Source organism: Papio anubis, chromosome Y (genome assembly GCF_008728515.1).
Source record: "Papio anubis isolate 15944 chromosome Y, Panubis1.0, whole genome shotgun sequence".
In the NCBI taxonomy this organism is placed as follows: domain Eukaryota; kingdom Metazoa; phylum Chordata; class Mammalia; order Primates; family Cercopithecidae; genus Papio; species Papio anubis.
In genome coordinates this window covers 76,871-90,407 of record NC_044997.1, presented here as the reverse complement: position 1 = coordinate 90,407, position 13,537 = coordinate 76,871, and the positions used below count along the sequence as shown (strand labels likewise).

Genomic DNA, 13,537 nt, shown 5'->3' with positions numbered 1-13,537 from the left:
TGTAGGATTCTGCCTATATAAGGTTCCTAGAATCACCAAATTCATAGAGCAGAGAGTACAAGGGAGGTTGCCGGGGCGGGGCTGGAGGGAGGGGCACTAGGGCGCGTCTCATGAGGACAGAGTTTCAGCTGGGGAAGATGAAAAGGAGTTCTGGAGATGGATGGGGATGGGGGGGGCAGTTGCATAGAAACATGAATGTGCTCCATGCCACTAAACCATGCTTTTTTTTTTTTTTTTGAGACACAGTCTTACTCCGTTGCCCAGGATAAAGTGCAGCGACACAATCTCAGCTCACTACAACCTCTGCCTTCCTGCTTCAGCCTCCCAAGTAGTGAACTGTACACTTTTTTTTTTCTTTTTCCTGAGATGGAGCCTTGCTCTGTTGCCTAGGCTGGAGTGCAGTGGTGTGATCTCGGCTCACTGCAAGCTCCACTTCCCGGGTTCACACCATTCTCCTGCCTCAGCCTCCCAAGTAGCTGGGACTATAGGTGCCCGCCACCATGCCCGGCTAATTTTTGGTATTTTTAGTAGACGGGGTTTCACCATGTTAGCCAGGATGGTCTCGATCTCCTGACCTCGTGATCTGCCCACCTCAGCCTCCCAAAGTGCTGGGATTACAGGTGTGAGCCACTGTGCTGGCCGTGAACTGCACATTTCAAAAATGGTTAAAATGAGGCCGGCATGGACTCTCATGCCTGTAATCTCAGCACTTTGAGAGGCCAAAGCAGGAGGATTGAATGAGGTCAGGAGTTTGAGAACAGCCTGGGCAACAAAGCAAGATCACATCTTTGCCAAAAATTTAAAAATTAACTGGGCCTGGTGGCATGTGCCTGTAGTCCCAGCTTTACTTGGGAGCCTAATTTTTGCATTTTTGGTAGAGACAGGGTTTTTGCCATGTTGGCCAGGCTGGCTGGAACTCCTGACCTCAGGTGATCCACCTCCCTTGGCCTCCCAAAGTGCTGGGATTACGGGTATGAGCCACTGCACCCATCCTCTGTATATGATATTATTTGGAGCTCAGGCCACCTTGGGTCTAGAGAAGGCAGGTGTACTTGTTCCAGTACACATAAGGTGCTTCAAGAACATCATAGGAGGCACCCTGTGTCCCAGGGACAGCAAGTAAGTGAGGGAAAACAAGTATGTTTCTTAGGTGGGGGAAGTGAAGCACAATAATAAAGACAAAGAAGGAGGTCTGTCAAGGAGGGATGGTCTAGGAGAAGCCCCATAGTTAGCGTGTAAACAGCACCTTCTACCTTCCCCTGCAGGGAGGTGCTGGCAGAAAGCCAGTCCATGAGGATATTGGTAGGAGGATGCCGAATTGCTGGGGCTTTATATGGGATACTTCAGGAGTTCCCTGAGAATGACCAGAGAGAAGCAGGTCATTGCAGAGGTACCTGGGAGGACTAGTGAGGCTATAAAGTGAGGAATGTCTTCAAGGGGAGCAAGGCTGGGAGAGAAAGATCAGGTAGGAGAGACGCCAGTACAGAAAATCAGGGCAGAGAAACGGGACCCAGATAAAGTAGAAGATGGATAGGTGGACAGGAGAGGCGTAGTAATAAGACGGCAGAGGGAAGACTTGGGGAATTGGATGGAAGGCACCCATGGAGGGAAAGGAGAGACACGCAGGACATCCTCGTCTAAGACACCTGGCTGGAAACGGAATTACCCTGCTGGAATGGTCTGAATATCTTGTGTCCTCCCAAATCACTATGTTGGATCCTAACCCCCACAGTGATGGTGTTAGATGGTGTGTCCTTTGGGAGGTCATGAGGGTGGAGTCTCATGAATGGGACAAGTGCCCTTATAAAAGGGACCCCAGAGAGATCCCTCGCCCCTTCCACCATATGAGGACACAGTGAAAAGGCGCCATCTATGAACCAGGAAGCGGGTCCTCACCAGACACTGAATCTGCCATGTCTTGATCTCGGACTTTCCAGCCTCCAGAACCATGAGGTAAATGTCTGTCATTTGTAAATTACCGAGTCTAAGATCCTTTGTTATAGCAGCCCGAATGGACTCACACACCTACCCTAGGACATAAGACTGTTGTGTACCATCAGCTGGAAGGGTGTGGGCTGCATCTAAATGGGATATCTCTCATCCACAGTCAACCAGAAACCCACAAAACCTGAAGCCCAGCCCTGTCCAAAAGACTGTGGTCCCTTAAAAATCAACTTAACCAGTTCTCCAGAGAGCTATAGATGCAGAACCCAAGGAGGTGAGGAGACAAAGATTCTTGCATCCTTTTCCAGGCAGAGGTACTTGGCTCACCCAGGAGAGGAGCTAGGGGCCTTGGGCATGGACTTCTGAACACAGAGCATTTCTTTTTGGACCTGGTCAGCCATGGAGGTCAGGAGCCCTGGAGGTCTTCCAGCTCCGAGATCAGAGGCTGATAAGACCTGACAGGTGGAGACTGCTGTGGCCTGAGGCTTTGCACGCAGGCCACGGTCTCGGCCCACCCTGCTTCTTACAAGAAGAGACACACAGGGGCCTAGGGAGGGTGTGTGGGGAGAGGCCTCAGGAGGGGACTCACAGCCTGATGAGAAACGGGTGACTGACTTCCTTCAGGACAGACTTCTCATTGTGCACGTGCTGCTCCTGCTTCAGGCGGATGACATCGGGAATGCTCATCACCTTGAGAGCGAAGAAATGCTTGGCTGTCTTCTCCTTCACCAGGTGCACCCGCCCGAACGTCCCAGTGCCTAGAGAGAGAAGAAATCGACAGAGCCATTAAGTCCCCTGGCAAAGGGAGAAACCACCGCAGCCACGCAATCAGCGGGCGGCTGCACCAGGACAGCAAACACAGACTCCAAGCGAAACTTTCAGAGACTGAGTGTCACGGCACAGGTGGGCTGATGGCATTTAGTGAGAGGTGCTCACCTGGAATTTTCCACTGAATACAGAAATTGCAGAGAGAGAAAGAGGGAGAGAGGGAAACAGAGAGAGCCATCTGCCTCTGAATGGTTCTTCAATTTGGAGACAAACTGGCTGTAGAATCTGCAGATCAGTCTTTGCAGACAGCACACCCACACGTCCCACACACCCACATGGAGAAGCATTAGAGTAACAGTAAATGGACTTGTGCAACATGCCTTTTTCTCTTCAGGCTCTCTGGTTTCATCAGAAATCCAGACAGGGTGTAAAACACACAGCCCTCCGCAACACGGCTGTTTCCTTAACGCACACGAAGGCTTGCTCAAAGCACGGAGTCCGTATTCTACAATCTGCCATGGATTGGGATGAAGTGCTGTAGGTGTCCACAACAGAAAACAACAACAACAACAGCAACCACTACAAATACCAGAGAAAACCAACAGCTCTACAGTATTCTGCTGGGACAGTTTCAATCCAAACACTCTCTTCTCCTCCTTCCCCTCCTCTACCTCTTCCTTCTCTTTTTTCTCTTCCTCAATCTTCTCTTCCTTCTCTTTCACCTCCTCCTCCTCTTCTATTTCCTTTTCTTTTCTACTTCTTCCTCCTTCTCCATCTCCTCCTCCTCTCCATCCTCCTCTCACTGGGGTGCATCTAAATGAAGAAATCTAATAGACAATGAGATATAAAAGAAACTCAGAATCTCTAAACAAGCTATGCTTATTCCTCCTCCTTCTATCTCCTCCTCCTTCTCCTCTTCTTCCTCTTCATCCTCCTCTTCTTCCTGTAACACACTGATCCCACAAGGTGTGCATGTGTTCACGCACATATTGAAATATTCTTCACGTAACATAAATGTTCTTGGGTTGGGAACAAATGAGTTTACTCTGTCGCCCAAGCTGGAGTGCAGTGGCGCCATCACAGCTCACTGCAGCCTCTACCTCCTGGGCTCAAGCAATCTTCCTGCCTCAGCCTACCCGGTTAATTTTTGTACGTTTTGTAGAAGGGGATCACACTACGTTACTCAGGCTAGCCTTGAACTCCTGGGCTCAAGCGATCCTCCTGCCTCAGCCTCCCAAAGTCCTGAGACTACAGGCATGAGCCACTGCGACTGATGCAGGATTTCTAGTGTATCCCTAAATTGCCTTTGATCTACCTTGATCCCAGCATCAACAGCCCCTTACTGACATGCAAGTCATTCCTCAGCAATATTTTTAAACAACCCATTCACAGCTTCAGACAGAGATGAGCAACTAAAACAAAACTGCCCTCCCATATTATGTGATCACATTCACCCCAGACAGCAGTGCAGGCTTCTCAGAAACTGACATTCAGAGAAAGGACGGTTTGGAAGTATATCCTTCTGAGGAACCAGCATCTGTTGACGAGCAAAGCTCACTAATCAATATTGATCCATTTACCTATCCATTCATTTGCTGATACTCCTGTGCCTGCTTTATGCTAGATTGCAAAACTCAAGAGAACCAGGTTCTTCCAGACACCTGCACTGCTATGTTTATGGCAGCACTATGCACAACAGCCAAGACATGGAAACCACCTCAGTGTCCATCCAAGGGCAGATGGATATAGAAAACATGGTACATATACATGATGGAATACCATTCAGCCCTAAAAAAGAAGGAAACTCTGTCATTTGCGGCAACATGGATGGAATTGGAGGCCTTTATGTTCAGTGAAATAAGCTAGGCACAGAAAAACAAACATTAAATATCACATGATCTCACTTATACAAGGAATCTGACATGGTTTGGCTGTGTCCCCACCCAAGTCTGATCTTGAATTGTGGCTCCCATAATCCCCACGAGTCATGGGAGAGACCAGGTGGGAGGTACCTGAATCATGGGGGTGGGTTTTTCCCATAGTGAATAAGTCTCACAAGATCAGATGTTTTAATAAATGGGAGTTCCCCTGCTTGTGCTCTCTTCTTGGTTGCTGCCATGTAAGATGTGACTCTGCTCCTCCTTTTACCTTCCACCATGACTGTGGGACCTCCACAGTCATGTGGAACTGTGAGTTCATTAAACCTCTTTCCTTTATAAATTAACCAGTCTCAGGTATGTCTTTATTAGCAGCATGAGAATGGACTAATGCAGAATCTAAAATAGTCAAACTCATAGAAGTAGAGCGACTGTTATCAAAAGATAGGACTTGAGGGGGAAGGGGAAACATATTGATTAAAGGATGAGCAAGATATGTAAACCATAGAGATCTACCATACACCCAGTTCCTATAGTTAACAAAACTGAATTGATATGTGAAGTTTTATATATAAAAATCTCACATATACAATAGTGAAACTGTATATATGAAAATTTGCTTAGAGGGTAGATCACGTTATGTTGTTTTGTCTATTTTTTTGAGACAGGGTCTCTCTCTGTTGCCCAGGCTGGAGTGCAGAGTGGCACAATCATAGCTCACTGCAGCCTTGACTTGCCAGCCTCAAGCAATCCTCCCACCTCAGCCCAAGTAGTTGGAACTATGGGCTGTGCACCACTAAGGGTGAATAATTTTTTAAATTGTGACTGGGTATTTTTGACTGGGTTGAGAAGAAAAAAAAGACCACAACCATACAATGGATTTCCTTCCAAGAATCTGGAACACCACTAATTGTACATGCTAACATGAAAATAATTTTTTAAAGTATTTGCTATAAACTAAAATCCCCGTATTTTAAAATATATAAGCTAATGAATGACGAATTTACTAGCTTATAGGGCAGACTGGGAAGGGCGGAGAAGTAACCTCGGCTATTAAAAGAAGTTCCTAATAATGAATATTTTATTATGGTAGAAACAGAAAGTGAACTACAAAATAAAGAAAAAGTGTAAGAAGTAAACAATGTCAATAGCCGACAAGTGTTAAATTTTTTTAAAAGTAAACAAATAATGAAATAGTAACAAATTTTTAAAGTATATTCTCTTAGTTAATTTGGAAATAAAATAGGTTTTATTACAGTACGACATGGTGTGGACAAAATTAGGTGGAATGAGGTCAAAGACAGGAAGTAGGAGAAGGGCTTTGAGGACTGTGAACTGATCCAGTTTAGGTGTTTGACTATGGCCACTGATGTTTCAACTGGATAAAACACAATCAGGAATCAGGAACACTGGCATCCTACCCAAGCTTTGCCTGGGATTGGACCTATGAAATGGGCAACAGAGTAACCTTTTAGTCTCCTGTTGCTCTTCTTTCCAACAGAACATACAGATTACTGGGAAACATTAAATTCTTGCCACACCCTAAAATTCTAGTAAGGCAATGAATATGGTCCTTGACTTTTCTTCCTCTGTCTGGTTCCCTCCTGCTTATTTATCTTTCTCTATCACCACTCCAGGGAAGCTATTTATTACTTGGCTGTGTTTACTGCATAACATTCGGTCTTCTTAGCACTTGTATTTGACCATCAATGGAGATAATTCTCCATGCCTACTTTAAAAACAACATCTTTGACTCAACACATTTTTTACACTTCTGTGACTTCTTTAAACCTTTCTCTGAGCTGTGTGAGTTATAAATACACAAAACTCAAAACATGTTATTCGTGCACTGCAGCGGATCTTTGTGCTACCCTGGGAGATGTGGTCAGCGCCGCCAATGCCACAATCAGACTGCAGAAGTGTATTGGTAAACAACCTTATTCAAAGCAGACAGAAGTGGCATGCTGTAATGTTTAAAGTTTAGTAGCTTAAGTGCACAGAAGACAAAGGCAACACTTAATGGCGCTGGTAGATTTTCCCTGCTTGGTGTTCGGAGGCTCTCCAGTACCATTATCCCACTTGAGTAGAAAATGTCTATTTTTAGCCTACTCTGCAGCTAAGGGTGGCCATCTGACCCAGCTTTGCCCAATAAGACATAAAAAAATAGTCTTTTCAAGTGTTTCTAGGTAGGTCAGATCTTTCCTTCCTGATAAGACAGATCTTGAAGGTAAGTGGTCCATTCCTCGCCCTAGAAATCCCCTCCATCTTTCCCCAAGCTAAGTAGCAGCGTTACTCAGGAGGAAAATCTATGTGGAGTTTATGTCTTTTCTTTTAATCTTAGTGAGACCACTTCTGTACTAAAAATACAAAACCAATTAGCCAGGCACAGTGGCAGGTACCTGTAATACCAGCTACTCCAGAGGCTGAGGCACGAGAATCTCTTGAACCCGGGAGGTGGAGGTTGCAGAGAGCTGAGACTGCACCACCGCACGCAGCCTGGGCAACAGAAGGAGATTTTGTCTCAAAAATAAATAAATAAATAAATAAATAAATAAATAAATAAATAAATAAATAATATCTTGGTTCAGAAATCTAAAGAAAAATAAATAAAATTTTAAAATTTACAAAGTGAGGTATGAGAAAGCGCAAAAAACACGTTTCTCACTGTGAAAAGAGATGCCCTTTTCCTCTTTTCCTCAAGCTCAGCAAACCCGAAATCCCTCTTGCCTGTGACTTCGGAGGGAAGGAAAGAGATGGCCAGCAGAGACAGAAGGAAAGACAGCAGGCCTCTGTGTTTACCATCATGAAGCCCATTCATACTAAAGAAGTGCCCAGAAAAAGGAGAAACATGGATTTAAGTTTCTTTTGGTTATATTTTTAAATTTTGCTAGAACTCAAAACACTTCAGCAGATCTGTATGGAATAAACATAGGGACTGTGACATGGAATTTCATGCGGTCACAAAAGGGAAAAGAAACCAACCAACCCTGAGTACTTTCCCTTGGGGTCCGTGGGTAGATGGGATGGGGTCAGGAGGGTACAGAGAAGGACTGTGTCTCACTACAGCACACCCCTGAGAGTAGATTCACAGACGATCTCAGACACTAGCAGCTGACACCATCTGAGCTCAGTTCTTCCTCTGTGCTGCAAGAGCAACACCCCACAGCTAGCTCAGCCTTTCATGCGTCACCTAAATACAGCCAATCTCCCCTCTCCCCATTTGTGTGGGTTGAATTGGGTGCCCTGGAAAAGACACATTGATGTTCTAATCCTTGGTACCTGTGAATGAGACCTTATTTGGAAATAGGGTCTTTGCAGATGTAATTAAGATATACACAAAGGCTGGGCACAGTGGCTCACACCTGTAATCCCAGCACAGGCATTCAACATCAGCCAGGGAAAGACAGCAAGACCCCATCTCTACTTTTAAAAAATGAAATTAAAAAAAAAAAAAAAGATATATATTAAGGTGAGGTGATCCTGGAGGCAGTCCAGTATGAGTGGTGAAACTAATAAGGAGACACAGACAGAGGGAAGGCCACGTGAAGACAGAGGCAGAGAGTGCAGTGATGCGGCCATAGGTCCAGGGAAATCTGGAGCCCCCAGGATCTGGAAAAGGCCGGAAGGAGCCTCCCCTGGAGCCTCCAGAAAGAACTGGATACAACTGTAGTGGACTGAACTATGCTCTCCCAGAAAGATATGTCATGTCCTGACTCACAGAACCTGTAAATGAGACCTCATTTGGAAAAAGGGTCTTTGCAGGTGTAATTAAGTTAAGGATCCCAATGTGAGGTCATCCAAGATTGGAGTGGACCCTAAACACAATGACAGGTGTTCTCATAAGAGTCAAAACAGGAAAAAGAGACAGAGGAGAAGGCCATGTGGAGACGGAGGCAGAGACCACATCACAGCCACAAGCCCAGGGACGCCTGGTGCTCCCAGGAACTGGGAGGGACAGGAAGGAGCCTCCCCTAGAGGCTCCAGAGGGAGCGCAGCCATGCCACATCTGGACTTTAGATTTGTGGTCTCCAGGACTGCGAGACAATTAACTTCTGTTATTTCAAGGTACCCAATCTGTAGTATCTGTTACCAAAGCAAATATGCCCAGGGAGTACAAATTCAACCAATCAGTGCCAAATTCAGCCAAGCACATTCCCTAGCAATGCTGCGAGCTCAGAGTCAAAGGTATAATTCCACTGTCTCTGAGAACCTGAGAGAGGCTTCCAGGGTGGTCTGAACTGTGCAGACCTCAGCAAACAGCAACAACCCAGGAAAGAAAGGGGCTAAGGAGCTACTAATCCCTATTCCTACAAAGGCAGCCTAGACATGTCTGAGCCTCCCCAGGCCGATCGCTAAGGAATGTCCACAAGGCAGAGCCGCCCCAAACATGGGAGAAGACAGAAGTCTTCAAAGGCGCTGAGATGAAAAACCAAGTTCAAATTGTAAACTAGGCAGGGCGGGGTGGCTCACGCTTGTAATTCCAGCACTTTGGGAGGCCAAGATGGTGGGATCACTTGAGGCCAGGAGTTCAAGACCCGCCTGGGCAACACAGCGAGATGCCAGCTATAAAAATAAACATAAAAAATTACCCAGGTGTGGTGGTGCACAGCCGTAGTCCCAGCTACTTGGGAGGCTGAGGTGGGAGGATTGCCTGAGCCTGGGAGGCTGAGGTTGCAGTGAGCTATGATCACATCATGCACTCCAGCCTGGCCAACACAGCAAGTCCCTGTCTCAAAACAAAAAAAAACCCCACCAAAAACAACAACAACAACAACAAACAGGAAACCTATGGCTGATATTTTAGTCACTGGTACATAAATACCTTCATAATCTCTACTGATATAAGAAACACATTTTCATCCAAAAAAAAAACAAGGTAGTCAAGCAAGAAATTGGTCGTCACAGGGAGAGATTACTTTCTGGGTCTCAATCTTCCAACCTATCAAGTGCTCATTATTTCTTTTAATCAGTACAAATATTCTGAGATGCATAAAGATCTGACTTAAGCTGTCAACTAATTCAGTTTCTGCAGTATTCACTACTCTGCTGGAAAAAAAAAACACAGTGGCTAATAGTAAATGTAAAAAAAGAACCTATAAATTACGCTCCATCTGACCTCAACTCATCCTGGAAAGCATTTCAGGGCCCATAATTCTGGCAGACTTCTATGTAAATAAAGTACTTTGCTTGAACTACTGTAATAACATAACACAGACTGGGGGACTTAAAGAGAACTTTCTTCTCCCACAGGCCTGGAGGCTGGAAGTCAGAGACCCAGATGTGGGCAGGGCTGGTTCCTCCTGAGGCCTCTCTCCTGGCTTGGAGATGCCGTCTTCTCCCTGTGTCCTCACAGGGCCATCCTCTATGTCTGTCTGTGTCCTCATCTCTGTTTGTATGTTTTTATTTTTATTTTTATTTTGTGAGATGGAGTTCTGCTCTGTGGCCCAGACTAGAGTACAGTGGCACGATCACAGCTCACTGCCACCACCATTTGCTGTGTTCAAGCGATCCTCCAGCCTCAGACTCCCAAGTAGCTAGGATTTACAAGCATGCGCCACAACCAGCTAATTTTTTTTTTTTTTTTTTTTTGAGACAGTCTCACTCTGTCGCCCTGAGCTACTGCACCCGGCCTGTTTTTTATTTTGTTTTTCGTTTTCCCTAAACCTGTTGTGTCAATCTCCTGAGTAGATGGGACTACAGGTATAAGCCACCACACTCAGCTAATTTTTTTATTTTTTATAGCGACAGGGTCCTGCTATGTTGCCCAGGGCAGTCTTCAACTCCTGGCCTCAAGCAATCCTCCTGCCTCAGCCTCCCAAAGTGCTGGGATGACAGACATGAGCCACAACGTCTGGCCTAAAACAGCTCTTACATACACACTTTCCATCTTTACATACACACTATTTCCCAGATCGTTCCTGGGAATAAACCCACCTGAACAAGGGACCTGTTCCTTCCTTCAGCCCTTCCCTTCTTCTTTCATCTGTTTCCTTCCTTCTTTCCTTTCATTCTTTCTTTCCATCCTTCCTTTCTGCCTTCTTCTTTCCTTCCTCTTCTTTCCTTGCTCCTTTCTCCTTCCTTCCCTCTTCTTTCCTTCCTTTCTGCCTACTTTCCTCCTTCCCTCCTTCTCTTTCTCTCCTTTCTACTTTTTTCCTTCCTCAGCCATCTTACTACTCTAAGCCTCATTCAAGAGGCATCATCCCATCACGATTAAAAGCTGCATGACCTTGACAAGCCCCCTAACCTGTTTAAAATTCATCTGCAAAATAGGGATCATAATCTTTACCCCTACTGGGTTTAAGTGAAATAACACACAGAAAGCAAATCACATAGAATAATAAACATAGTAAATGAATGCATCCGTGTGAAAACATTCCAACATCGGCTTCTCAAATGTCCCAAGTGGTGGTAGTTACCAAGCCCTATCCATTTGGCAAAGACTCCTTCCAGGGTGCACTTAAAATGGGTGATTTTGCTATATGTACACCTGAATAACACTGACTCACCTCCCCCAAGATAGGCTAAGAGGAATTTTTAAAAAATAAAATAAATAATAATTCAGCAAGACCAGGCTCAGTAGCACACGTCTATAATCCCAACACTTTGGAAGGCCAAAGCAGGTGGGTCACTGGAGCCCAGGGGTTCAAGACCAGGGTAGGCAATGCTGCAAAACCGTGTCTCCACAAAACTTTAAAAATTAGTTGGGCGTAGTGGAGCATATCTGCAGTCCCATCTATGCAGGAGGCTTAGCAGGGAGGATCTATTGATCCCAGCAGGTAGAGGCTGCAATGAGTGCCATGACTGCACCACTGCACTCCAGCCTGTGCGGCAGAGCAAAACCCCCTCTCGACGACAACAACAACAACAACAAAAGTAAGCTTCATAGAAATAGAGCTGGTAGGCCAGGCGCGGTGGCTCACGCCTGTAATCCCAGCACTTTGGGAGGCTGAGGCGGGCGGATCACAAGGTCAGGAGATCAAGACCATCCTGGCTAACACGGTGAAACCCTGTCTCTACTAAAACTACAAAAAATTAGCCGGGTGTGGTGGCAGGCACCTGTGGTCCCAGCTACTCGGGAGGCTGAGGCAGGAGAATGGTGTGGGCCCGGGAGGCTGAGCTTGCAGTGAGCCGAGATCGCGCCACTGCACTACAGCCTGGGCGACAGAGCAAGACTCCGTCTCAAAAAAAAAAAAAGAAAAGAAATAGAGCTGGTATTCCTTTCTTCTTATTCTGCATGAGACTGAACATGGGCATTCATGAGGACCTGAACAGCACAGCTCACCTTGCAGAATCAACGATCTCACAGCAGTAAGTGCGGGCTAGGAGCAAAATCTCCTGCCACACGAGGAAATGGATAAGAAAAGGAGTCTGTACTCCCAACTCAGCTCCTTTATTCCAATAGTCTAATATGTCCAAAACATAAGTCTTAAGATGTCCATTGAAGACATGTAGGCAGGTTCCCTCAAGTGCCAGCTCTGGGAAAGAATGTCTCTATTTACGATCCAGAATGAAAGTCAATTTTTTTTTTTTTTCTTGAGACAGGGCTGGTCTTGAACTCCTGGCTTTAGGCAATCTGCCCACCTCAATGCCCCAAAGTGCTAAGATTGCAAGCGTGAGCCACTACACCTGGCATTGAATATACTTTGTTTGTTTGTTTTAAATCTATTATTTGTTAATTATGGTAAGATATGTACAACATAAAATTTACCATCTTAACCATCTTTAAGTGTACAGATTAGTGGTGTTAAATACATTCATAATGTCATCCATTCCAACCAACACCACCAACCATCTCCATTTGGACTTGCTTTTATTTATTTATTTTTAAGTAATTAAATAATTTTTTTTTTTTTTTAGAGACAAGTCTCACTCTGACCCACAGGCTACAGCACAGTGATACAATCTCGGCTCACTGCAGCACAAACTGCTGGGCTCAAGCCATCAGCCCGCTTCAGCCTCCCAAGTAGCTGATACTACAGGTATGTACACCATGTTTGGCTAATTTTGTTTTTTGAGATCTCTTTGTTGCCCGAGATGGTCTCAAATTCCTGGGCGCAAGTGATCCTCCCACCTCAGCCTCCCAAAGTGCTGGGATTGCAGGCTTGAGCAATTGCGCCCAGACTTAACTTACTTTTAATGGGAGAAGTCATATACAGGTCCCCAGTAAGCATATTAACTCAGCCAGTAATAAGGTAACATAATGAGAAATTATGTGGTGGGACAGCAAATGGTTGATGTCAAAGTAACTTGGATAACAAAACATCACCATTTTTTTTTAGAAGTTTTGAGGATTATACACTTAAAAAGTCCCTTAATAAATTGTAAATGCCAGTCAACTATAAGAATTCCTAAGCCTCAGGAGGGCGCGGTGGCTCATGCCTGTAATCCCAGCACTTTGGGAGGCCAAGGCACGCGGATCACAAGGTCAGGAGACTGAGACCATCCTGGCTAACACGGCAAAACCTTATCTCTACTAAAAATCCAAAAAAATAGGCCGACATGGTGGCAGGCGCCCATAGTCCCAGCTTCTTGGGAGGCTGAGGCAGGAGAATGGCACGAACCCAGGAGGCAGGGCTTGCAGTGAGCCGAGACTCACACCACTGCATACTCTCCAGCCTGGGCAACAGAATGAGACTCTGTCTCAAAAAGAAAAAAAAAAAAAAGAAAATTCCTAAAAGAATACCTACGGCTCAAAAACAGCTGACACAACAGTCCCCAAAGTAAACACATGCATTGTCCATTATTACCCTGCACACTTACCTCACATATTTTAAATATGTGCATTTCTTTCCTTAAACTGAGGTGCTTAAGGAACCTTGAACATGGGCATCCCAGGTGCTAACAAAACAGGATGCACCAATTCAATGGGAGAGAGGTGAGGATGGATGAGCCCCAATTCTCCCTAAAATGCAAGAGAAAAAAACCCAGTCAATGTTGAGACATTATGG

The 13,537-nt window shown here is 45.3% G+C and overlaps 1 protein-coding gene across 2 annotated transcripts in view; it reads right to left on the bottom strand.

Moving 5' to 3' along the window:
* PRKX (protein kinase X-linked) overlaps positions 1-13,537 on the bottom strand; it is an 84,077-nt gene that overhangs the window by 44,260 nt on the left and 26,280 nt on the right. Inside the window, exons 1-2 of one of the 2 annotated variants that reach the window (XM_031661050.1) lie at positions 3,093-3,277; positions 2,534-2,702 (exon numbers count right to left, since the gene is read on the bottom strand). In XM_031661050.1, the coding sequence (XP_031516910.1) occupies positions 2,534-2,631 (98 nt within the window). In that variant the 5' untranslated portion in view covers positions 2,632-2,702; positions 3,093-3,277. Of the gene's footprint in view, positions 1-2,533; positions 2,703-3,092; positions 3,278-13,537 lie in introns of those variants that run through there. The other variant, XM_031661049.1, reaches the window with a different exon arrangement.